The sequence below is a fragment of the Castor canadensis genome, chromosome 11 (assembly GCF_047511655.1).
Source record: "Castor canadensis chromosome 11, mCasCan1.hap1v2, whole genome shotgun sequence".
NCBI lineage: Eukaryota > Metazoa > Chordata > Mammalia > Rodentia > Castoridae > Castor > Castor canadensis.
In genome coordinates, this window is record NC_133396.1 from 51,631,824 (window position 1) to 51,658,413 (window position 26,590).

The following is a 26,590-nucleotide window of genomic DNA, read 5'->3' on the forward strand; positions in this document are numbered from 1 at the left end:
TGCCAGTGTCTCATGCCTGTAATCCCAGCTACTTGGGAGGCTGAGATTCAGAAGATTGTAGCCACTCTAAATAATCCATGAGACCTCATCTCCAAAATAATGAGCAAAATGTGGCTCAAGCAGAAGTGCACCTGCTTTGCAAGCACAAACCCGAGTTCAAACCCCAGCTTCACCAAAATAAAAATAAATACTATAGGATTTCACTTAATCTAAAGAAGTCAAATTCATAAAAACACCAAGTATAATGGTAGTTACCAGGGCCTTGTAGGAGGGGTATATTGGGAACTGTTGTTTAATAAGTATGGAATTTTGGTTTTGTACAATGATAAAGGTCGTGGAGATTGGTTGTACAACAATGTGAACATAATTAACATTATTCAACTGGAAACCTGAAAGTGGTTAAAAGGGTAGATTATGTGCACTTGTTATGATAATTAAAACATTTCCTTTGGCTGGACACCAGGGGCAAACACCTGTAATCCTAGCTACTCAGGAGGCTTTGATCATGGTTCAAAGCCAAGCCAAGCAAATAGTTCATGAGACCTTATCTTGAAAATACCCAACATAAAAAAAGGACTGGAAGAGCAGCTCAAGTGGTAGAGCACCTGCCTAGTAAGCGTGAAGTCCTAAGTTCAAACCCCAGTACTGCAAAATGAAAAAAGAAAAAGAAAAAAAACCAAAACTTTTTCTTAAAAAAAATGAGTTATTAAAATGAAATAAATATTAGATCAAAAACAAAAGTTCTATAAATTCACAAAAATAACAAAATATGAAAAATCTCTTTGTAAAATGCATATAAACATACCCTCCACACACCAAGAATTCATTTGAAGCGCGTCTGCCAGCAGTTCCCATTGGCATATCATCTAAGCAGAAAGAGAAAAATACAATCAGTTCTGTTATACCACATGCTTTCATTCCAATATGATTATTGGGAAACAATCTGAGTACAATATGAATTTACCTTTTACTTATTTTCTGTTTCGATATCATCCATGAGAAATAGATGAATACAGAAAACAGCACCCCGCTGAAAACACAGGCTACAACCCTTTACTGCTCACTTCTAAAAGCAAACTACATGTGTTGCCATGATCTACCATTTAAAGTGTGCAAAAACTATGCTGTTATTTTTGTCAGATTCTTTTTCATAGCTCACTGAAAGAACTTTCAAATGTTGTGTCTCTGATCCTAATTTGCCCATGTGCTATCTTTTCTTCCTTTCGCCAGATTTGTGTGTGTGTGTGTCTGTGTGTGTGTGTGTGAGAGAGAGAGAGAGAGAGAGAGAGAGAGAGAGAGAGAGAGAGAGAGAGAGAAAGAGAGAAAGAGAGAAAGAGAAAACCTTGCTTATTGTTGTTGAAATGTAATTCTGCTATGTTGCCCAGACTGGTCTCGAGCAACCATCCTGCCTCAGCCTACTCCACCCTCAAATAGCTGTGTACAACCATGCTGGGCTTGCTCTGTCATTTTTGTTACATAGTTTTGCAACGCACACATACATCAAATTATACCAGAACTGATTGTAAAACAGTTTTTACAATTGATTATTATTATTTATAAAACACAATAAAATCAAAAGAAAAAATCAATCCCTAGAAAAGTAAAATGAAGCAAAGGAACCTAATTACATATCAATTTGGTAGCTTAACTGCCAGAGAAAAATGATTCCAAGTGACTTTAAAATTCAGTAGTTTGCACATCCCTAATGGATTATCCTAAAGGCAAAAAGAACCACACAAAAATTTTAAGCAACCTTTAATACTTATTTTTAAGTGATATTCAGTTGCTTTTTTGATACCATACTGTTATTCTGAAATAGTTATTTCAAAAGAGTGAAGGACAAAAAAGCGTCTAAGCTCACACATGTAAAAAGAAAAGCCTATCGCCACAAAAATTTAAAGCCAGGACTGGTCATGGTAGCACAGACCTGTAATCCCAGCCCTTGGGAGGCTGAGGCAGGAAGATCATGAGTTCGTAAGACCAGCCTGGGCTACACAGCAAGATTCTGCCTCAAAAGAAAAAAAAAAAAAAGCAAGGAAGCCAGAAAGTTAACAGTTAAGACTAGGTTCTTTCATATGTACTTGACCCAAGAAGATAGAATCCTTCACCCAGAAGTAGACAAATTTATATCACAAACACCAAAAGACTGAATAATTAGCAGTACCAGATACCTTTCAAAGTAACCTAGAAAGTAGGACTATTTGAAAGTCTGTTTAGAAGAAGTCATAACATAGTAAATAGTGTATTATATTCAGAATTTTTGCTAACTGAGTAGATTATATCTGTTGAGGCCACCTGGAAAATAATAGGTGGATGTGTCAGTTTGTTTCATTATTGTACATTTTACAAGGAATCTCTTTACAACATGCTGTATACCTTAAAGATGCACAGTTAAATTTATTTTTAAAATACTGATTATAATATCAGCATTCAAAAAGCTGAGATAGGAGGCTTGTGAGTTAAATAACAGAGAGAGTTGGAAGATGGCCTGGGCTATATAGTGAACCCTTGCCTCAAAAAAGTAATAAGTAAATAAATAAATGAAATGCAGTTAGAATTTCATATCCTTTCTCCAACTCTATGCAGATAGGCAATGCTCATCACCCACTACAGCCAAAGACCAGATGTTTATATTTGAGACTGAGTCAAACTGGATCTCTGTACTATAGGACACCATAAAAAATTTAAAACATGGGTACTTACAGTTAAAAGAGGTTGGTGAGAGAAAAATTATTAGGTGAAATTGTATACTGACTACTGAGACCTTCATACAGATTACCCCATATTGTTCCCCCAAATAGCATCAGGTTTACATTGTTTAGGCAGACAAGTGTATAAATCTTTGAAAGATCCAAAAAGGAAATAACCCAAGGAAATGCTCCAGCCATATGACCCAGAATAGAGGCTTACTGTCAACAAGCTCTACCTATATACAGAGCTTTCTAGTAAGTTTCAAATTCTCCATTCTAACTATGAGCTTACAACAAAACAGAATATTGGACCTTAAAACAACAATCTCAGAATGAGAAAAAAGAACTTCTGAAAATTAAAAACATAATGGCATAATGAAAAACTTAAATAGAAGGGTGTTAAATAAAAATTAAAGGAAGCCATTGTTTTTGGACTAAGCTCTGTACTAGGGGTCAATTAAAAATCAAAATGGAGTCACTCACACTGAAGCTCCATATCATCAATCTGAAACTAAGTTTTTTTTATCTGACCAACCAAGAAATCAGGGTTAGGGAGATAACAGCCAAATTTTGCAAGCAGCTCAGTTCCAACAGGCTTGCTAATGAAGTTCCCTTACCTTTAGTCTTTCACAGAAGGGTAACCTAAAGTAATCTGATGTTAACTAACCAGTTAATTTTCATTGTTCTGTCTCCCTGTCCAAGTCTTACAAGAAAAGTAACTCTGAAGTGAAAAATTGGCTCTTTGCTTGTCTATAAAATCTCTCTCCTCAGTCCACGGGAACACTTGTCCTGTTTCATGGAACATGTTGTCCAACTCTAGAGTAGAAAATAAAGCTGTAATTTTGTCCTTTGACAAGAGTTAGAAAAAAATAAGCAGTAAGACAAAAAAGATGGAAAATCAGACAAAGAAGATCAGGAGGTCACTCACATATTTGTTGCATACTACCATTAAACTGTAGAGATATTTTAAATATTTTGCATATAAATAAAGGAAATGCAAATTAAAACCACACTAAGATTCCACCTCACCCCTGTTAGAATAGCCATCATTAGCAACACCACCACCAACAGGTGTTGGCGAGGATGCGGGGGAAAAAGGAACCCTCTTACACTGTTGGTGGGAATGTAAACTAGTACAACCACTCTGGAAAAAAATTTGGAGGCTACTTAAAAAGCTAGACATTGATCTACCATTTGATCCAGCAATACCACTCTTGGGGATATACCCAAAAGACTGTGACACAGGTTACTCCAGAGGCACCTGCACACCCATGTTTATTGCGGCACTTTTCACAATATCCCAGTTATGGAAACAGCCAAGATGCCCCACCACTGATGAATGGATTAAGAAAATGTGGTATCTATACACAATGGAATTTTATGCAGCCATGAAGAAGAACGAAATGTTATCATTCGCTGGTAAATGGATGGAATTGGAGAACATCATTCTGAGTGAGGTTAGCCTTGCCCAAAAGACCAAAAATCGTATGTTCTCCCTCATATGCGGACATTAGATCAAGGGCAAACACAACAATGGGATTGGACTTTGAGCACATGATAAAAGCGAGAGCACACAAGGGAAGGGTGAGGATAGGTAAGACACCTAAAAAATTAGCTAGCATTTGTTGCCCTCAACGCAGAGAAACTAAAGCAGATACCTTAAAAGCAACTGAGGCCAATAGGAAAAGGGGACCAGGAACTAGAGAAAAGGTTAGATCAAAAAGAATTAACCTAGAAGGGAACACACACGCACAGGAAATTAATGTGAGTCAACTCCCTGTATAGCTATCCTTATCTCAACCAGCAAAAACCCTTGTTCCTTCCTATTATTGCTTATACTCTCTCTTCAACAAAATTAGAAATAAGGGCAAAATAGTTTCTGCTGGGTATTGAGGGGGTTGGGGGGAGAGGGAGGGGGCGGAGTGGGTGGTAAGGGAGGGGGTGGGGGCAGGGGGGAGAAATGACCCAAGCATTGTATGCACATATGAATAATGAAAAAAAAGAGAGAAAAAAAAATATTTTGCATATATATTTTACAATAATAAATTTTCATTAACTGAAAAGAACATGGTCAACTATAACAAACGAGAATATATCAAGGAGGACTAGGAACTGACCACTGGAATTTGGTAGTACAATGACCTTGACAGGAACAGTTTTGAAAAGTTTACACCAACACAAAACATGTAAGTGACCAGAATATATTTCACTGTTTTTTCTTTTTGGTGGTATGGGGGTTTGAACTTGGGCCTTTGCACTTGCTAGGCAGGTGCTCTACTGCTTGAGTCACACCTTCAGCCCAAGATGTGAATGCTCTTGAATGCTCTTTATGTGGAAAAATATAAAAAAAAGTATCAGAACACATTAAAGAAATCTAAATAAGTGGGGACATAAACACTTTGATTAGACAACTTAATATTTTAAAGATCTTAACTAACCCTGAACAAATCTATCAAGTCAGTGTAATTCCCATCAAAATCCCCAAATGGTTTTTATAGAATTTGTCAAGCTGAAGTTAAACTACGTGTGATAGGCGATCACTAGTATGATTACAAAGAACGCTACAATGCTCTCTGTCTCTCCTCCCCCTTCCTGATCATATGTACATACTAACACAAATACAAAAAATTATCGTAAAATAATAGACCAGTCTAGGCATGGTGGTTTATACCTGTAACCCAAGCTACTTCATAAGTAGAGAAAGAAGGATCAAGGTTCAAAGCCAATCCAAGCAAAAAGTTAGTGAGACCCTATCTCAAAGACTAAGCCAAGCATGGTGGTCATGCCTACAATCCTAGCTAAATAGGAGGCAGAGGAAGGTGGTTTGTGGACCAAGGACAATCTGGACAAAAGCAAGAGATGCTATCTGAATCCAACTAAAGGCAAAAAGGTAGTGGCTCAAGTGGTAGTGGGTCTGCCTAGCAAAAAGTGAGGTCCTGGTTTCAAACTCCCAGTGATGGAAAAAACAAAGTAACAACAACAAAAAAAACCCAAAATACACACCTACTCTCACACCAATGAAATAGAATGAGGAACTTTTCTTTCTTTTTAAGTACTATTAATTAGGTTTTGAACTCAGAGGTTTGCACTTGCTAGGCAGGCAGCCTACTACTTGTTGGAGTCATACCTCTAGCCCTGGCATAAAGAATCTTAAAAAAAACCCAATCCTGTATTTAACTTTGATTTGACAAATCTGGCATTGCATATCAATGGAGAAAGGATGGGACAGTCAAACAAATAATGTTGGATAACTGTCAGATCCCTACACTTCATCTACAAAAATGAACTTTGAGCTGTGTGCAATAGCTCATGCGTATAATGTCAGGTACTCGGGAGGTCATAAGTAGGAAGACAGAGGTTCAGTGCCAGCTGGGCAAAAAGTTAATGAGACCTTATCTCAAGGAACAACTCAGGCAAGTTATAATCCCAGCTACTTGGGAGGAAGAGGAAGGAGGGACTGTAGACAAAGGTAAGAATGGCCAAAAAGCTCTAGACCCTATCTGAAAAAAAAAAAAAAAAAAAAAAAAACCTAAATCAAAAGGGGCTGGGGGAGTGGCTCAAGTGGTACAGCACCTGCCCAGCAAGAGCAAGGGCCTGAGTACAAATCTCAGTTTGTAACTAAACAATGAATAAATAAATAAATAAACAAGCAAAATAAAAAGGGGGTAGAGGCACAGCTCAAGTAGAATTCCAGATAAGGTTAAATACAAAAAATAAAAAATAAAAACCTTTAGAAGGAACTAGAATAAAATACCATTATAACATTGGAGAAGCATGACAGAGACTATTGCTACAACTTGTTTGTGCTAATCTTTTTTTTTTTCATTTTTCTTTTATTATTCATATGTGCATACAAAGCTTGGTCCATTTCTCCCCCCTGCCCCCACCACCTCCCTTACCACCCACTCCGCCCCCTCCCTCTCCCCCCCTAATACCCAGCAGAAACTATTTTGCCCTTATCTCTAATTTTGTTGTAGAGAGAGTATAAGCAATAATAGGAAGGAACAAGGGGTTTTGCTGGTTGAGATAAGGATAGCTATACAGGGCATTGACTCACATTGATTTCCTGTGCGTGGGTGTTACCTTCTAGGTTAACTCTTTTTGATCTAACCTTTTCTCTAGTTCCTGGTCCCCTTTTCCTATTGGCCTCAGTTGCTTTAAGGTATCTGCTTTAGTTTCTCTGCGTTAAGGGCAACAAATGCTAGCTAGTTTGTTTTTTTTTTTTGGTGTCTTACCTATCCTCACCCCTCCCTTGTGTGCTCTCGCTTTTATCATGTGCTCATAGTCCAGTCCCCTTGTTGTGTTTGCCCTTGATCTAATGTCCACATATGAGGGAGAACATACGATTTTTGGTCTTTTGGGCAAGGCTAACCTCACTCAGAATGATGTTCTCCAATTCCATCCATTTACCAGCGAATGATAACATTTCGTTCTTCTTCATGGCTGCATAAAATTCCATTGTGTATAGATACCACATTTTCTTAATCCATTCATCAGTGGTGGGGCATCTTGGCTGTTTCCATAACTTGGCTATTGTGAATAGTGCCGCAATAAACATGGATGTGCAGGTGCCTCTGGAGTAACAGTCTTTTGGGTATATCCCCAAGAGTGGTATTGCTGGATCAAATGGTAGATCGATGTCCAGCTTTTTAAGTAGCTTCCAAATTTTTTTCCAGAGTGGTTGTACTAGTCTACATTCCCACCAACAGTGTAAGAGGGTTCCTTTTTCCCCCCCCATCCTCACCAACACCTGTTGTTGGTGGTGTTGCTGATGATGGCTATTCTAACAGGGGTGAGGTGGAATCTTAGTGTGGTTTTAATTTGCATTTCCTTTATTGCTAGAGATGGTGAGCATTTTTTCATGTGTTTTCTGGCCATTTGAATTTCTTCTTTTGAGAAAGTTCTGTTTAGTTCACATGCCCATTTCTTTATTGGTTCATTAGTTTTGGGAGAATTTAGTTTTTTAAGTTCCCTGTATATTCTGGTTATCAGTCCTTTGTCTGATGTATAATTGGCAAATATTTTCTCCCACTCTGTGGGTGTTCTCTTCAGTTTAGAGACCATTTCTTTTGATGAACAGAAGCTTTTTAGTTTTATGAGGTCCCATTTATCTATGCTATCTCTTAGTTGCTGTGCTGCTGGGGTTTCATTGAGAAAGTTCTTACCTATACCTACTAACTCCAGAGTATTTCCTACTCTTTCTTGTATCAACTTTAGAGTTTGGGGTCTGATATTAAGATTCTTGATCCATTTTGAGTTAATATTGGTATAGGGTGATATACATGGATCTAGTTTCAGTTTTTTGCAGACTGCTAACCAGTTTTCCCAGTTTTTGTTGAAGAGGCTGCTATTTCACCATCGTATATTTTTAGAGCCTTTGTCAAAGATAAGTTGCTCATAGTTGTGTGGCTTCATATCTGGGTCCTCTATTCTGTTCCACTGGTCTTCATGTCTGTTTTTGTGCCAGTACCATGCTGTTTTTATTGTTATTGCTTTGTAATATAGTTTGAAGTCAGGTATTGTGATACCTCCTGCATTGTTCTTTTGACTGAGTATTGCCTTGGCTATTCGTGGCCTCTTGTGTTTCCATATAAATTTCACAGTAGATTTTTCAATCTCTTTAATGAATGTCATTGAAATTTTGATGGGAATTGCATTAAACATGTAGATTACTTTGGGGAGTATCGACATTTTTACTATGTTGATTCTACCAATCCATGAGCATGGGAGATCTCTCCACTTTCTATAGTCTTCCTCAATCTCTTTCTTCAGAAGTGTATAGTTTTCCTTGTAGAGGTCTTTCACATCTTTTGTTAGGTTTACACCTAGGTATTTGATTTTGTTTGAGGCTATTGTAAATGGAATTGTTTTCATACATTCTTTTTCCGTTTGCTCACTGTTAGTGTATAGAAATGCTAATGATTTTTCTATGTTCATTTTATATCCTGCTACCTTGCTATAGCTATTGATGATGTCTAGAAGCTTCTGAGTAGAGTTTTTTGGGTCTTTAAGGTATAGGATCATGTCATCTGCAAATAGGGATATTTTGACAGTTTCTTTACCTATTTGTATTCCTTTTATTCCTTCTTCTTGCCTAATTGCTCTGGCTAGGAATTCCAGTACTATGTTGAATAGGAGTGGAGATAGTGGGCATCCTTGTCTGGTTCCTGATTTTAGAGGGAATGGTTTTAATTTTTCTCCGTTAAGTATAATGCTGGCTGTAGGTTTGTCATATATAGCTTTTATAATGTTGAGGAACTTTCCTTCTATTCCTAGTTTTCTTAGAGCTTTTATCATGAAATGATGTTGGATCTTATCAAAGGCTTTTTCTGCATCTATTGAGATGATCAAGTGGTTTTTGTCTTTGCTTCTGTTAATGTGGTTTATTACGTTTATTGATTTTCGTATGTTGAACCACCCCTGCATCCCTGGGATGAAGCCTACCTGGTCGTGGTGAATAATCTTTTTGATGTGTTGCTGAATTCGGTTTGCCATTATTTTGTTGAGGATTTTTGCATCAATGTTCATTAAGGAGATTGGCCTATAGTTCTCCTTTTTGGAGGTGTCTTTGCCTGGTTTTGGGATAAGTGTAATACTGGCTTCATAAAATGTGTTTGGCAGTTTTCCTTCCCTTTCTACTTCATGGAACAGTTTAAGGAGGGTTGGTATCAGTTCTTCTTTAAAGGTCTGATAGAATTCAGCAGAGAATCCATCAGGTCCTGGACTTTTCTTTTTGGGGAGACTCTTGATTGCTGCTTCAATTTCATTTTGTGTTATAGGTCTATTCAGGTGATTAATTTCCTCTTGGTTCAGTTTTGGATGATCATATGTATCTAGAAATCTGTCCATTTCTTTTAGATTTGTGCTAATCTTTTATAGAGGTGAAGTTGCACCTCTTTAGGCTATATACTTAGAAGAAATCCTAGCACATGTACACAGAATGCCTAGTATGATATATTTACAATGTACTCAAAAGGCAGAAAGAATCCAGTATAAATCTGTAGGGAAATGGGCAAACTGGGCTTTAGTTGTACTATGAAATTGAAATATTAAAATGAACTAGTCACATTAACTAGATACATGTCCGGATATAAAACAAAAATAGGAACAGAAAAGCAAAAATCAACTAGATGAAGTAAACACTCTCTATACCACTTACTCATAAGTGTGAAAAGAAAAATACTATGCTCTACATGGATATAGTCACACCCTGAGGAATAAAAATGCCTACAGGAAGAATATATGTCCAGAAAGATTAAGAGAAGGAAAGGGCCTTTAGATGTACCTACAACATTTTTATTTCTTTAGAAAAGACACTTAACAGACCCCAGTCCTACCAAAAAAAAAAAAAGACATTTAAAACAAATATAGCAAAATGTTGACATGGATAAAAGCAATATAGTAAAGTGTGGCTCCAGCAGTAGAGTGCCTGGTCTGCAAGTGCAAAGCCCTAAGTTCAAACCTAAGTTCCACCAAAAAAAAAAAAAAAAAAAAAGCAAGATAGCATGGTGGGTGACTTGAGTATGTACCGTATTATTTTCTGTTTGAAACATTTCATAACATACGTTTTTTAAGGCTCAACCCTATAATCCTAGCTATTTGGGAGGCAGAGACTGGGGAGGATCACAGTTTGAGGCCAGCCCAACAAAATGTTCGCAAGACCTCTTATCAGCCAATGGCAGTAGTACATACCTGTTATCTCCAACTACATGGGGAAGCAAAAACAAGAGGATTGAGGTCCAGGCATGAAACAAGACCCTGTCACAAAAATAAGCAACACCAAAAGGGCAGGCAGAAAGTGGTTCAAGTGGTAGATTTTAAATTTTTTTTTTTTTTTAAGTTTTATTTTGGTGGTACTTGGATTTCAACTCAGGTCCATTTGCTAGGCATGTGCTCTGCCACTTGAGCCACATACCCAAGTCCAAAAGTTTTAATACTTTTTATAAGGAAATAAAACCACTGTACTGGGTGATTTAAAAAGTTAAATACTAGTTTTCACGGCACTGATTTTAAGCTGCATGTGCACTTGCTATAGTCCATGTTGTCTCTTCCCTAGGCAATAAATCCTTAAATTGTTCAGATGGAGATTATGGCCTTCACAATAAGCACAGCACCTGGCAGAAGCACCTATTAAATAACTATTTGACAAACAACTAAGTAGACAGGGCTCTTGCTGCAAACTTCTCCTGCACAGACAGCCCTTGATATGACTTAATAACTAAACCAGCCAAATCTCCAGCTCCTCTGATCCTAATTGCTTTGTGTTCAAATTTTGCTTTTTTCTTTTTTAACAGTTTTCCCTAACTTCTCTCTTCTGTGGGTTTTCTGGTACCTTTTACTACTAATCCAAAGAAACTGTATTTAGTTAACCTGGCTCCTTTAAAAAAGAATATTTTTTTTTCCTTGTGATACTGGGGTTTGAACTCAGCCTCACACTTGCTAGGCATGCACACTACTGCTTGAACTATGACCCCAGATCTTTTTGATTTTTAGTCTTTTTTTCAGTACTGGGGCTTAAACTCAGGGCCTTCACCTTGAGCCACTCCACCAGTCCTATTTTTGTGAAGGGTTTTTTGAGATAGGGTCTTGCAAACTATTTGCCCAGGCTGGCTTTGAAACACAATCCTCCTGTTCTCTGCCTCCTTCGTAGCTAGGATTACAGGCAAGAGCCACCGGCACCTGGCAATTTTTAGTTATTTTTGTGGACAATCTTTCATGTATGTTCTAAAACACACAGTGTTTTTAACACTTCTCAAAGGCAGGCATGGTGACTCATGCCTATAATGCCAGCACTAGGGAGGTGAAAGCAGGAGAATTATGAGTTTGAGGCCAGCCTGGACTACAGAGTAAGTTCAATGGCAGACTGGGATATACAGTGAGACCCTGTCCCAAAACACATACAAAAACTGAAACAAAACAAGAGTCCTCTCTTAGGTTTTCTTCCCCCAAAATGAGTTCTTTATTTTGTTTCATAACTTTTCTCATTCTGCTTAGATACAAACATAATTTGAGATCATTTCTTATAAAGATTTCATGTACCTCCAGAATCCAAAATTGTTTTATAGAAGATGACTGAACAGATCGTAGAAAGGTAGGTATATAATTCTGAGAATTCAAACAACTAAATAAAATGCCCATTTAAAAAAGTGTTCTACACAAGAATGTATGATTAAAAAAAGTTTAAAATGCTGTTAGTAAATTAATAAATATAATGTGTACAAGTAGAAAAGATTCTCACATGAGTGGTCTGACGAGATGTTGTGTGGAACCAAAACAAAGTCATCCGTGTCACAAGAAGAGTCTTTGCTACTAGCACTGGCAGAGTCTTTGGATACTTGTAGATAGTTGGGAGGACCCAATGGTGGGGAGGATAAGTTTTCTTCCTGAATATGCTGCATATCTGGAAGGGACTAAAATTAACAACATAAAATTAAAACTGACCTAAAAGTCAAATGCAAGTCAGAATAGTCATTAGACTAAGGAATATTCTTGATCATAAAAATGGCCATAAAGTTCAATTCAATCTAAAATTAAAAAAAAAAATCTCATTGGAAAATCTTTCTTTTAGAAAAAGCACAGTTTAAAAGTGTTTCTGTAAGTAGTTCTAAAATGCTTTCCAAAAATGATACTTACTACCTAGCACATGTATGTGTCTATATCTTCCGATGCTTTTGAGAGTTTTTAATCATTGGAACATCTCCATTTGCAGCTTGTGGCCTTGCAAAACAGATACTTAGTAACTATTCACTTAATGACTAAACACAAAATGTCCAGAACTTTAATCACATTCTACACACACACACACACACACACACACACACACACACACACAGAGAGAGAGAGAGAGAGAGAGGAAGAAAACATACACGACATGGGAAAGCAAGAGACCACATTATATAAAACAATAGACAAATCAGAAGAAATAACTATGTTCAACTAGATATTTACTTACAGAAAGAAAGATGTGGAAAACCTTACAGGTAGGGATGTGTTCCTTTTTATTTTGTTAGTGGGAACAAGTGGTTTGTGGGAAATAGAACAGGAGGGGAAGGAAAATATATAATTATATTTAAACAAATACTTAGGTGTAACTACCTATCTTTTGGCATTTACCTAATTCAAAGAATCTAGTGGCAACTCTGAATATCTTGATTATACAATGATTTTCTAAAACAATGAACTTCATAACTTCTTGTGTTAATTCTCTTTGACCCAGTTTAATCCCTGCTTCTATTTCAGAAGTAGAAAAACACTAAATCATGCTCTTTAACCTAAGTTGTGGTCTGCAGGCATGGCTCAAGTATAGAGCACATGCATAGCAAATACAAGGTCCTGAGTTCAAACCCCAGTACTCCCTGCCAAAAAAAAAAAAAACCATCAAGCCTTAAATACTCAATTCAGTCCTGTTGTTCCTTTGAATATCACTATGCAGTGAAACCAGTCTTAAAGTACCTTTTTGTGTATCTGACACACACTCACCATAAACTCTCCATAGCACTTTTTGAAGACTTTCTATGTAATAAAGAGAAAGGAAGATGGAAGGACTAACATTACTAAGCATCAACCATGGGCCATGCACTGTTCAGAACTCTCTGTTACACAACTGCAGCCTTATTCTGAACTCCATTCCACATCCAAAACAAAAGCTCAGATGGTTGGGTAATTTGCCAGAGATCACAGTTGAGTAGTCAAGGTGAGATGTAATTCCAAGTATCCTAAAGTTACTTGACACCTTTCCCCTTCATTCACATTCCTGCTCTCTCGTTTGTCCTCCTACTTACTGGGGACTCTCTTTTATGGGTACATTTTCTAATTAGCCACTTAAAGAGTAGAATAAAGATGTAGAACCACCCCAGACCCTCCACTCCTCACTTTATTTCTTTACCTATTGATCACTCTCCCCTCATATCTTCAACTACCACTTAAAGAGAATGAAATGATTCTCTGCTACCTAGATTCTCTGTGAGGAGCTCTAGACCACACGTGCTCACCTCCATGCCTGTGCAACAGTAACTGCTCATCCCGATACTCCCAAGACTGCTCCCTTACTCCCTCACTGAGTGAACTTCATCAGTCAACCAACAAGGTCGCCTTTCTCCTGAGTCACAAGTTTAAACAAACTCTTTACCTTCCTATTAGATGGCTCCTTCTTTTCTCAAAATAATAATTATGATAATAATAATAAGAGCTGCATAGTCTCAGGTTGATCTCTTTTCTCTAGCAGAGACTCCTCAACACTGTATCTCTCTCTCCAACTTAGTCCTCTACCCTGCTTTGGGAGAATCTAGCTAAACAGTGAATCATAGCACTCTTCCACTTAAAATCATTCAAGTGATTCACAGCAACCTTCAGGATACAGTTCAAACTTTGCTCAGCACCCAACTCCTGTCAAGATGAAGTCTCTGCCTAGCTCTCTGCTTTATTTTCCTCTCACCATATTACCAATGCCTCAATATCCACAGACTGAACAACTTGGAGCAGCCTTGTCCTTTCTGCAATGATGAGGGAAGTTCTATATCTGAGTTGTCCAAGATGGTAGCCACTAGGCCAGCTATGACTACTGAGCCCTTAACATGTGCTAGTGTGACAATTTTTTCCTCGTTTTGAGATGGGGTTTCGCTATGTTGCTCAGGCTATTCTTGAACTCTTGGACATAAATGATCCTTCCATCTCAGCCTTCTGAGTGCTGGGATTACAGTAGCACATCACCATGCCCAGCTGATTTTACTATTTCAGATTTCATTGAATTCTAACAAATTTAAACGTAAGTGATCACAGGGAGCTGCAGAGTTTCTTCAGTGAGTCACGCGTCTATAACTTTATATAGGATTCCTCAGACTACAATGCCTTTTTTTTTTTTTTTAGCACTGAACTTGCTAGGCAGGTGCTCTTATCACTTGAGCCACTCCATCAGCCCTCCACACCATCAACTTTTTTTTTTTAAAGTAATTCATCTTGCAAGCCTTTTTTTTTCCCTAAAACTCAGCTGATTAAGAATCCCTTCTGAACAGCCTTCCTAAGTCTTAGTTGTGATTTGATGCCCCTTGTCCATGCGCCCATACACAATAAAGATATATATACACATATGCTTCTAATAGAGACTAAGTTATCTACCTAATGTCCACACAATAAAATTAAAAGCACCTAAATGTCAGGGAGTTAATCATCTCATTTGTGAGCATAAACCATAACCTCACAAGAAGCAGGAATTCAATAAATGTTATGAGATCAGCAAATAGATAATCAAGAGTTGTTATCTAAACAGCATTTAATCTAAAGCCAGCAATCGTAACTAAAAGAGCAATTTGGGGTTTTGTGGTTATGACTTTTCCCCCCCCCTTTCAAAGATTTTTCTGAAATAAAGAAGCAGCTAAATATTTTCATAAGAATGTAAAGACAAGCATGTTACATTACAGGCCTGTGTGTATCAACCATCAGTATGAGTTGACACTAGTATTAGGAAGGAAGAGGATGAATAAATAAAATAATCTTGCTTTATGTAGATTATGTTAAATATGAGGTATATGAAACCACCTCATCTTTTAATCTCATTAATTGGAAATTATATACAAACATTTCTGCTTTCTTTTTCTCCCCTGGTTTCCTTTGTATTTTCACTTCAAGTATTGACATTTTTTGTTACCTTTTTTTTTTAAATTCATTTATTCATATGTGCATACATTGTTTGGGCCATTTCTCCTCCATCCCCCCGTCCCTTCCCTCTCCCTCCCCAACCCCCTTCGCTTCCAGGCAGAACATGTTCTTCCCCTTTTTCTAATTTTGTTGAAGAGCAGACATAAGCAATAATAAGAAAGACATATGTTTTTACTAGTCGAGATAAGGATAGCTATACAGAGAGATTCCTAGCATTGCTTCCATGTACAAGTACAAGTATTAACTCTTAATAAAGGTCTTCTAAAAATAATTCTCCTATCAAAGTTTTTCTGACAGTACTAGGATTTGAACTCATGGCTTTACTCTTGCTAGTCAGGCACTCTACCACTTGAGCCATACCTCCAGTCCAAAATTTTTAACATCTAAACAAGCCTGCTTTCTCCCTCCATCCTCCCCATTCCTGTTGATAGTCCCCCACTCTGTTCTCTTCAGGCAGCCCAAATCTAGCTTCTGTTTGGTTCTCACCTTTCAACAAAACTCCAACAGGCTCTGCCAGCCAAAGCCAATTCCCCCTAGTGGCCTATGTCCTTTGCTCTCCCATAATTAGATCTTTCCAGTTATTCTTTTTCTCAACCATAAGCTCTGCTTTTCATATTATGTATCATACTGTGTCAAATATATACTTTATATATATATATACTAGCTACAATTCACTATGACTAGACCTTCCCACCTATAACCGGCACAGCTCTGCAAGCAAAGGTTAACCAAGCCTACTTCTACATCAGGACACCCTGGCTCAGCTCTCTAACTGACTTCCCTAAAGTTACAGTGAGCTGAACTATAAGTGTGGCTCAAGTGGTAGAGCAAATGCTTGGCAAGTACGAACCCTTGAGTTCCAATCCCAGTACCACCACAAAAAAAAAAGTTACCAGTGAGCAAGCCACAGGGCTAGGACTGAGGCCAGTTTGGCTGGCTCCAGGAAATAAGCCTTTGTAAGTCAATCTACTTCCTCTACATTTCTCATCAACAAGTTCCAAATCCAGTGTAGTTGAGTTTTTGTTTTTTCAAAATATTTCAGACTGACACAGGAGATACAATGGTTTTTCTCCCCTCTTAACTTTTCATATTCATAGAAATGCAATGTAAATCTTAACATACCTGCTTTTTCTATTTTGATTGTGGTTGAGGAATTGTGCAAGTTTTGCTTTGTTTTGCCAGTTTTAAGACTTGGCTGTTTCACCATCTGCTCTGGCTATGGGCTATTAGGTTTCCGAGGAAAATAATGATAACAGAAGTTTCATTACCTTAGAATTTACTGCGTGCCAGACACAGTAATAAGGGCTTATGCTTATTAATCCTTAGAGAACCCTATGTAAGAGGTAAACTGTAGATGTCATTTCACATAGGAGGAAACAGGCTCAGAAAGATGAAAGCACTCATCCTAGTTAATATCCAAGTAGGGAATGCAGGAGCTCCCAAGCCCCACGATCTTAAACCTCGAGTTGCTTCAACCGACTAATCACACAATTGCCTTCCTTTATGGCTCCCTCACCTTTCTGCCAGCAAAATCCAAGAAATTATGTCTGTACAGCTAATCTGGAAAATACTCATATTAGCTGACCAAGCCCTTGGGCATTCAGCTGAGAAAAACCTCAAGGTCACAAGGCTACAACAGCGATTTGGGGGAGGGTCAGTCTAATGAAGCACAAACGAGAACTAGGTAAAACCTGGGACAGTAGAATAGGAAGAGACCAGAGTAATCAGAAGACCTCAGGGATCAAGAAGAAGCACTTATACTGGAGGGAACATGGTCATGGAGGAAATGGCTTAGGAACTTCAAGAGACACAAGAAGCTTGAGTGGAAGTGACCTTAAAGGGTCAGTAATCACAATTGAGAGAATCAAAGCCAGTAAAATCTGGCTCTGTGGTCACTCCTTCACCACTGGAAATCCTATGTAATCCTGACATTAACAGCATCCAGGAAAAATAATGATTTATTGTATATCCACCTATAATGGGTACACTTTCTTTGCACGTCACCAAAATCCCACAGGGCATAAAAGGTGATGGTAGAGAGGTGACATTTCTTGCTGAAGTTACACAGCTAAGAGTGAGCAGAGGTCCAAAGGTAGACCCATTTGATCCAACTCTAATGCTCTTTTTTTAAAACCTCAGCTAAGTTAGTAAACACTAAACATAAAAAAAGAGCATCCACAGTGTGCTTGCATGTTCTGTTGTAAACAGATACAACAGCGCTAACTCTGAAATTACTTTTAATAAAACCAGAACTTACTGGTGGAGAGGCAAAGCGACAAGATGGAGAGCTGCCACAAGAACTTCCAGGGACAGAGCCAGCATACACGGGCACTGGGACTGGGCAAGCTAAGAAAAAAAAAACACAGCCAAAGAGCCACATCACACTATAGTACATTATAACACCTTGTGTTAACCAAAAATTTACATTCGCCTACTTACTACAACTTCCATGGATGAAACTAAAAATTCAGAATTACTAAACACTTTTCAACTTGGATGTGGAAATAAAACAGAACTGTTAAGTCATATGTGGTAGTATACACTTCAGCCAACCCAGGTAAAATTATTAAGACCCTATCTCAAAAACAAAATACAAACAAAAAGGCTGGGTGGGAGGCTGGGAGTATGGCTCAAGTGGTAGAGTACTTGCCAAGGATATGCGAGTCCCTGTTCCTGGGGACAGGGGAAACCAGAACTGTTATTAAGTAAACACAATTATAGGTATCTAGGGAAAGCTCAATACAATCTTGAGAAGCACAGTAAAAAATTAAATTTCTGATACAAAATACTAGTTTTGCCTTTAGCTTGCATTTACTCTAAGTAAAAAAATGCAAAAAATGAGGAACTCACATTTTTTTACTGGAACTTGCTCAAGAAAAGGATGACTAAAAAATGCTTCTGTAATGAAAAATGAAAATATAATCTTTAAACAGACATTGAATAATATGTAAGGTAATCAATGACAGCACAAAGGAAACAGGAAGAAACAGAATTATATTAGAGCCAAAAAAAAAAGACACAGAATAGCAAATTGGATCCACAAGAAAAAAGGATGAGGAGAAGAGTTGTAAATATATATATAGGTTAATGTAAGATCCTATAAAAGACTTTTTATTTATTAGCACATTATAGTATAAAGATTTCTTTCCCTTAATGTCTGTAAAAACATAAAATTATGTAAAGCAATAGTTATGATAGTGAATTGTTGAGATTACAACATAGATGTGACAATTACAGCACACACATTACAGAGAAAGGAATGGGGCTACATAAGAAAACAAAGTTTCTATATTTTACTGGAATTCAACTATTATTTATATGAAACAGACTTTGATAAGATGCACATTATAATCTCTGGAGCAACCATCAAGAAAATAATGCAAAAATAATTTTTTAAACAAAAAAAATCAATAAAGAAATTTAAATGGTGCAACTAGAAAATAATCTGTTTAATAAATATCATCCTACTGGGCACTGGTGGCTCACATCTACAATCCTAGTTACTCAGGAGGCAGAGATCAGGAGGATAGAGGTCTGAAGCCAGCCTGAGGCAAACAGTTCAAGGCACCCTATCTCAAAAAAAGCCATTACAAAAAAGGGCAGGCAGGGTGGTTCAAGCAGTAAGAGTGCCTGTCTAGTAAGTGTGAGGCCCTGAGTTGAAACTCCAGAGCCATTAAAAAAACATATAAATAAAATTTTTAAAATATATATCATCCATTGGCTGACATCTCCCAAATTTCTCCCCAGCATACATATCTCCTCTGAAATTCAAATGCCTTCTGAAATCTGCACTTAAGATAGCTAATGTCCAACAGGAATTCCTCTTCTGGCTCCCATAGCCTGCTCTATGTATAGCCTTTCCCATCTCTGCAGTTGACGGCTCCATGCTTTCGGTTGCTCAGGCCAAAAACTTGGGAGTCATCCTTAATCTTTTTGTTTCATGCCCCACATGGAATCTATTAGTAAATGGATCCAGAGTCTAACAACTTATTACAACTTCCAATACTATCACCCAAGTCTAAGGTACTTCCTCCTCTCACCAACACGCTCCTAATTACTCTCCCAGCTTCTGATTTTTCCATCAGACAATCTATTTTCAAGCAGCAGCCAAATTACACTCTGCGGGAAAACCCATGTTTAAGTGGCCTTCTAGCTGGACCTTAAGCTTCAACGCATGTTTCCAGTTGTAAGCCTTTGCACTAGCTATTCGTGCTGCCTGAAAAGCTCTTCCCACAGATATCCACACAGCTCACCCTCATTTCAAGTTGATTCTTTGTTCAAATGCCACTTTTTCAATAGGGTCTTCACTGACTATCTTATTTCCATTCCCTACTCCATGTCTCCTCCTTATTTACATTTTCCCACAGTACCTAGCACCTTCTACTAAAATACATAATTGCAATTTATAATTTGTTTATTAGGTCTCTCTCACACTAGAATAAACACTATAGGATAGGGATTTTCTTTATTACTCTACTCCCACACCTAGAACATAATAAACACTCAATAAACATTTACAAAAATAGTGAAAGAAAATAAAAACAAAAGTGAATCTGACTTTAATTTTCCTCTGAAATCTCTATAGTCATTTTTAATCTTTTCAAAACACATAAAAATAAAATCAGAAAGCATGCAAAATGTAAAACTATTACTTACCAAAGTCCATCCTATCTTTTTGGTTTCTCTGAAGCAAACCCAAAAGGAGATTAGCTAAAAAAGGTGATGTTTCTCTGGGAATACTGAGAGAAAAGAAAAAAAAAAAAACCTAAGTGGTGAGTCTATATATATTAACTATATTACTTTTACCTTCATTATGGTAAATGAAAATGTATAGGCAGCTTCACAAATACTATGTCCAAAACAAGAAGACCATGAAGACTCAGGCCTTCAAGTGAGGAGGGGAAAAATAAGCACTACAATAACTTTTGATAAATACCATCAATTTGAGAAGATTTCTGTATTATGCTTATTATTGGTATTTGTTACAAGCATCTGCAAAAAAAAAAAAGCACTTCAAAGACATCTTGAATTTTAGCATAACTTTTACTAACATAAAGTTGTCTTTTAGAAAAAGAGCCATCTCTAATTTAGTCTAGAAAAGGCAAAGCTTAAATAAATACAAGTGAAAAATAATACAATTTCTTAAACCCAATATGAAAATGACAATGCAACTGAAAGATGAGTAAAAGGAATATAAAAGTCACAGAATAAAATCTATCAAAAAATACTAAAGCAAATAAAAAAGAGCCAACTTCACTATTGAGAATAATGCAAATTAAATTAATAGCTAATTGGTCTTTCTCCATTTGTAAGACATTAAATCTGCTGTAGGTAACTTTCCATGTTGGTAAAAATGTGGGGAAAAGAGCATTCTCTTATACTGTAGTATTAACTGGGCTAGCCTATTTGGAAAGCATACCTTTCAGTCTAACAATTTAATTTCTATGACAGCATCTAAAAGAAATGCACAAATATGCAAAGGTTATCCCCCCCACACACAATGCTTGTTGTAGTAACAAAAAAAAAAAAAAAAAAAAGAAAACAGGGATCTGATTAAATAAAATATGAAACACCTAACTACTAGACTCATGTAGTCATTAAAAAGGATGGAGTAACTCTACAGACTACTGCTGAACATCTAATAAATACTGCAGAGTAAAAAGCAAACACAAACTAGGCATGGTGGTGCACACCTATAATCCCAACACTCAAGAGGCTGAGGTAGGAGGATCTCAAGTTCTAAATCAGCCTGGGCTACACAGTGCAATCTAAACACATACCTAGGCATTAAGCTTCTGTTTTTTTCATAAAACATCCTTAGGTCTTGAGGACTATTGGCCTGTTTTAAAAAAAAAAAAAAAAAAAAAAAAAAAAGGTTTAATTTCCTAAACAAAGTAGGGGAGGGCAAAACTTCCAAATCATGACTGATACCCATATTCTTGCTATAGAATACAAAGTCTACCCTGAAAGCCACAAATTACTGAAAAAGGAGTAGCTGGGCATTAGAAACTTAGGAAGTAGTATGCAAATCCCCCACATCTGGGTACCATAAACATTTTCTGAAGTCAGATGTCAAAGGAGCCTGAAGTAGAAGAATCACTATTCTGGAAGTTACATGGCCTACCCAATAGGTTCATAATTATGTAAAATCTGGCATATTGTACCTTAGGACCTTTGGGACTCAAGGAAAAGAACTAAGTATACTGCAACCAGTCTCTCCCTAACAACAATAGCACCCTTATGGTAAGAGCTGCTGAATTTAGTGAAAGTGCTGATACATACAAAATAGATTGGGAAATTAAAAGTGATTAATCTGGCTGTTACTGGTTTCTTTTTACCATCTTGGGCAAATAATTTCTTTTGTTTAAGTTCTCAGATTCAAAATTCTTTGTCCTGAGAAATTATAACATGGTGATATGGACTCAAGAGAAATCGTCATATTATCCTCTGCAGAGCCACCTCTTGATAGGATATTAGGGGAAAAGAAGCAAATAAAGACCCAAAATAATTTCCATAAAACCTCAATAATTACCTCCCTCTCACCCAGCAGTGTCAGTAATAGAGTTGGAGACAGAGTTTCCAATGATCTCCAAGACCAGTCCCACTTCTCACTTGTAGTCTTGGACCCCAAAACTTGGCTAAGCAAGAAGAGATTTTGTCACTGCTCATACCCACTTCCCACCAGCTGTGTGCCTTGACCCTAGTTCACTCTGGAAAAAATCCACCAATGCTCATGCTCAATCCAACTGCAAAGGACAGACAGATGAAAGGGGTGTGGGGGGCAGGGGGACAAACAATATTTGGCTCACCATAGCAGTTTCTGCCTATAACAAAATCAAGTAAGTCTTAATGGAGCCAAATACACTGCTATCAAACTAGTCCTCATTTTATAAATCAAAGGCAACTGCAAAATGAGTAGATCCCACAACTGATGATAGAAGAAAAGTCCAGGCTACCTGAAAAGGTGGTTTTCCAACAAGGCATTGATAGATCACTGTCCCTATGCTCCACAAGTCTGCCTTTGCATCATAATGTTGAGACATAATAACCTCAGGAGCCTGGGTATAGAAAAAATTAAAAAATATGAATTATATTAGTTATATAACTAGTGCATATATATTAATTATTAATTGGTAATGGTCACACTCCTAACTACTAAAATAATACATTGTAATATTTCTCCCATCAAATGATACTGCAACAAACTTAGAACTAATTTTTATATTAAGATTTATGAGAAAATCTTAAAAACAATGTTGCATTAAAAGGAGAAACAAATGTTTCTAATATTATGATGGACACAAAGTACAGCAAGTGTATTAAAATAAATAATAATAAAGAAAAACGCACATCAGTTATAGGATAGGGGTTCCCTAACGGCTATGAAAGGTGGAGAGTGGGTAATGGAATCAGAGGGAGGCAGAAAAGGGATTCAGGCTATCTGAAATATTTCTTTCCTAAAAAATGATCAAGGCAAACATAGCAAAATGCTAACTTTGTCAATTGGTAGGTACACAAGTGTTTGCCACATTATCCCATATATATTTTTGTAATTTGAAAGCTTTCATAGTAACAGAAGCTATGATTTGAGAAAACTTCCATGCAAGTCCACTCTCCTAAGAAGCAAAATATGTCTTAACATCACCTGACTTTTGGCATTTTACATTATATTGTTTCAATTTTTTAAAAGAATCAATAACTCTTTTCCTTTGAGGGGGGAAAAAAACTATGACATAAAACACATTAATAAAAACTGTGTTAAAAGCAATGGTGGTGCATGTCTATAATCCCAGCATTTGGGAGGCTGAAACAAGAGAGCTCCAAGTTTGAGGGGGACTAGACTACATGACAAAACCGTCTTCAAAAAAAAAGCAAACGCATTTCTCTCTGCTGCTTTGTTAAAAGTATTTTCCTACCTCTTTTCAAACACTGCCTTTCAAAAATCCCATCAATCAAAACAAATAAATAAATTTGATGCAAAACAGTGACCTTTGACTACTAGTTCCTCTAATTCCAAAACTGATTTATTCATTTATGTTTTGTTTTGAGACAGGCTGGCCTTGAACTTGTGATCTTCTTGCCTCTGTCTCCCCAGTTCTGAGATTACAGGGTTGTACTACCAACCCAGCTTTAAATTTTACATGAAAGGAATTTTTTTTTCTTTTATTATTCATATGTGCATACAATGCTTGGGTCATTTCTCCCCCCGCCCCCACCCCCTCCCTTACCACCCACTCCGCCCCCTCCCTCTCCCCTACCACCCCAATACCCAGCAGAAACTATTTTGCCCTTATTTCTAATTTTGTTGTAGAGAGAGAATAAGCAATAATAGGAAGGAACAAGGGGTTTTGCTGGTTGAGATAAGGATAGCTATACAGGGAGTTGACTCACATTGATTTCCTGTGCGTGGGTGTTACCTTCTAGGTTAATTCTTTTTGATCTAACCTTTTCTCTAGTTCCTGGTCCCCTTTTCCTATTGGCCTCAGTTGCTTTTAAGGTATCTGCTTTAGTTTCTCTGCGTTAAGGGCAACAAATGCTAGTTTTTTAGGTGTCTTACCTATCCTCACCCCTCCCTTGTGTGCTCTCGCTTTTATCTACATGAAATGAATTCTATCACCCCAGACCAATTAAGAGAAATTTTTCATGGTACAGAAACCCATCTTAAACTTAAGACCTGAAACAGCTTACTTATCTACTTCACATAACTCTGAAGCTCCAGAATTAAATTATTTCTAGGCTTAATACTTCACATTAGTTCAGAATTTTCATGGCTTACCGTAATAGAAAGGATAATACATATGAAAGAGTAAAGATTTTTCAACACTAAGTGCAAGGCTAAAAGAAAAAAACCTCTACAATGTAGAATCTTGAAATACTAATAATGAAAAACAGGACTGTAAAATAAGTACAGTGTGGGGGGAGTATTTATGGGAGGGGAGTGGGAGTGAAGGAGATGAAGGTGAGGGAATATGGTTGATGAACTTCACATACATATATGAAATAGAACAAAGAAACGTCTTGCAATTGCTTCAAGTGGGGCCAGGAGGGGGTTGAGGGGGAGAGGTAGTGTGGGTAATCTAACCAATAAGCCTATTTGGAACTGTCACAATGAATCCCCCCATATGACAAATATAGCCTAAAAAAAAAATTGTTTTTAAATATAGGAATCTTGTTGAGACAGACAACATGTAAAGGATGAGCATATCCTATAGCAAAAGAGGTATTTTTTAAGTATTCCAGTATATTACACATAAACTGTATCATAACTATAGTTTATGAGTTTTTATTTTTAATTTAACAGGGAATTTCTATCATAAGAGCTAATCTTCTTAAAAAATAAAAACAAATGGGCAAAAATGACTTACTTTACAGTTCACTAGGCTAAAGCAAAAGATACCTGTATTATAGAATTACTGGTAACATAATTAACATCAGTAATAATTCAGACCATATATGAAAATCACATCTTACTTGGAAACAAGCTTAAGTGCCAATGTTTATGGTGCTGGGCTTTAAACACACAAGATGCAAAGTCTCACTCACCATATACATTGGAGATCCACACAGTGTTGCAGCCATCATGTTACTATGCAGGTAACGAGCAAAACCAAAATCCGCTATTTGATAAAATAAAAAGTAGAATGACAAATAACTCTGTTCACACTTAACATGTACCATATGATTCAAGACATAAGAAGCACAAAAGAATTGTGAAAATAATAAGTCCATCCACCAAAGACAACAAAGTAGCTATCTCAATTTCAATAAGCTAAAAAATAGCAGTAATAATCAACGTGTAAGTCACTACTTTACTAGTTTTGTAATGAAGGGGCACCAATCTCTACAAGTAAAAATGCTAATTATAATACATAGTGCATAGCCGGGTACTAGTAGCTCACACCTGTAATCCTAGCTACTCAGGCAGCAGAGATCAGGAGGATCACAGTTCAAAGTTTGCCCGGGCAAATAGTTCATGAAACCCTATCCCAAAAAAACCCTTCATAAAAAAGGGCTGGTGGAGTGACTCAAGGTGTAGGCCCTGAGTTCAACCCCCAGTTCTGCAGATACAAATTTAAGCTGTCTTTACTAACAGCGTCAAATGACTTTAGATACAAAAGCACTAAGACTGCCAAAGGCCGAACTAGACAATCTTTTGGATCTGTCAAAATCTCACAAGCTAAGAAGAATCAGGGTTACTAATTTGTACTAGTATGCATACTACATCAGCTCCAGAGTATTAGGATTTGTTACTGGGATCCATGTTTAGTTTGGCTCTTCTGAAATTTAGCATATACTGCCAATAAGGAAAAAGGATTCACAGACTAAACAGAACTCAATGAACTCCATCAAATTTTCAAAATTACTTCAATAAAATCCATCATCTAACAAAGTTGAACTAAAATTATCTAAAAGTACTGAGCCTCAAAATTTCTTTCCCTTGAAAAAAAGACATTGCTGTTTACCTATTTTGATTCGAATGCCACTAACACTTGACTTCCTGCGATTGGTGTAAGACAACAAAATGTTCTGTGGTTTGAGATCCCTATGGATTATTCCTTTGCTGTGCAGGATTCGCATGGCGGCTGCAATCTGATGAAGAAACACTCTGATAGTATCTTCACTGAGAGTTCCTTTAGCTGGAAGAAAAGGAGTGACATAAATATTTAAGCACCCAATATCAAATACCACCTGCATATTCCATCAAGAGAATTGAGTTGTGACAGAGCATGACAGGAATAAGAAACAGAGATTCACATTTACTCCTCTTTTTTTTAAACTTAAATAACTGAAGTCTATGAAAAGATAACAGATTTCTCAAAACTGATAACCAATCTGTTATAAAGAGAACTGATTTGCATTTTGTTTTCGCTAGTGTTTTTTTCTTTTCCCTTCCCATTTTTACTGCTAAAAGTGCCCACCCGGCTCAACAAATGCGAATCTCCTTTGCAAGCCAAAAAATAAGTTCTCCTTCATGTTAATCAAGTACCTGGAATAAAGGTTCACATTTAATTCCAATCATTTTGTCAGCACAAATTAAAAACAGATGATCTATGTTCCACATTATTTATTTCTTTTGTCTCCCCTGTGGTCCCAACAACTCTGTCCCATGCAGGATCTCTCCCAACTAAAAATGCCTTTAAGAAGAGATGTTTAAGCCAGGCATGGTAGTGTACATCTGTAACCCCAGCACTCAGAAGGCTGAGACAGAGTATCTCGAGTTTAAGGCCAGTTTAGAGTCCCTGTCA

General features: G+C 37.1%; 1 protein-coding gene across 3 annotated transcripts in view; it reads right to left on the reverse strand.

The window, feature by feature from the left end:
• Ulk2 (unc-51 like autophagy activating kinase 2) overlaps positions 1-26,590 on the reverse strand; it is an 83,135-nt gene that overhangs the window by 39,510 nt on the left and 17,035 nt on the right. For all 3 annotated transcript variants that reach the window (XM_074046718.1, XM_074046717.1, XM_074046719.1), the window contains exons 6-14: positions 25,808-25,981; positions 24,888-24,961; positions 22,301-22,402; positions 21,125-21,183; positions 20,001-20,083; positions 18,195-18,242; positions 17,602-17,690; positions 11,929-12,100; positions 806-866 (exon numbers count right to left, since the gene is read on the reverse strand). In XM_074046718.1, coding sequence (XP_073902819.1) covers positions 806-866; positions 11,929-12,100; positions 17,602-17,690; positions 18,195-18,242; positions 20,001-20,083; positions 21,125-21,183; positions 22,301-22,402; positions 24,888-24,961; positions 25,808-25,981 — 862 coding nt within the window. The remainder of the gene's footprint in view (positions 1-805; positions 867-11,928; positions 12,101-17,601; positions 17,691-18,194; positions 18,243-20,000; positions 20,084-21,124; positions 21,184-22,300; positions 22,403-24,887; positions 24,962-25,807; positions 25,982-26,590) is intronic.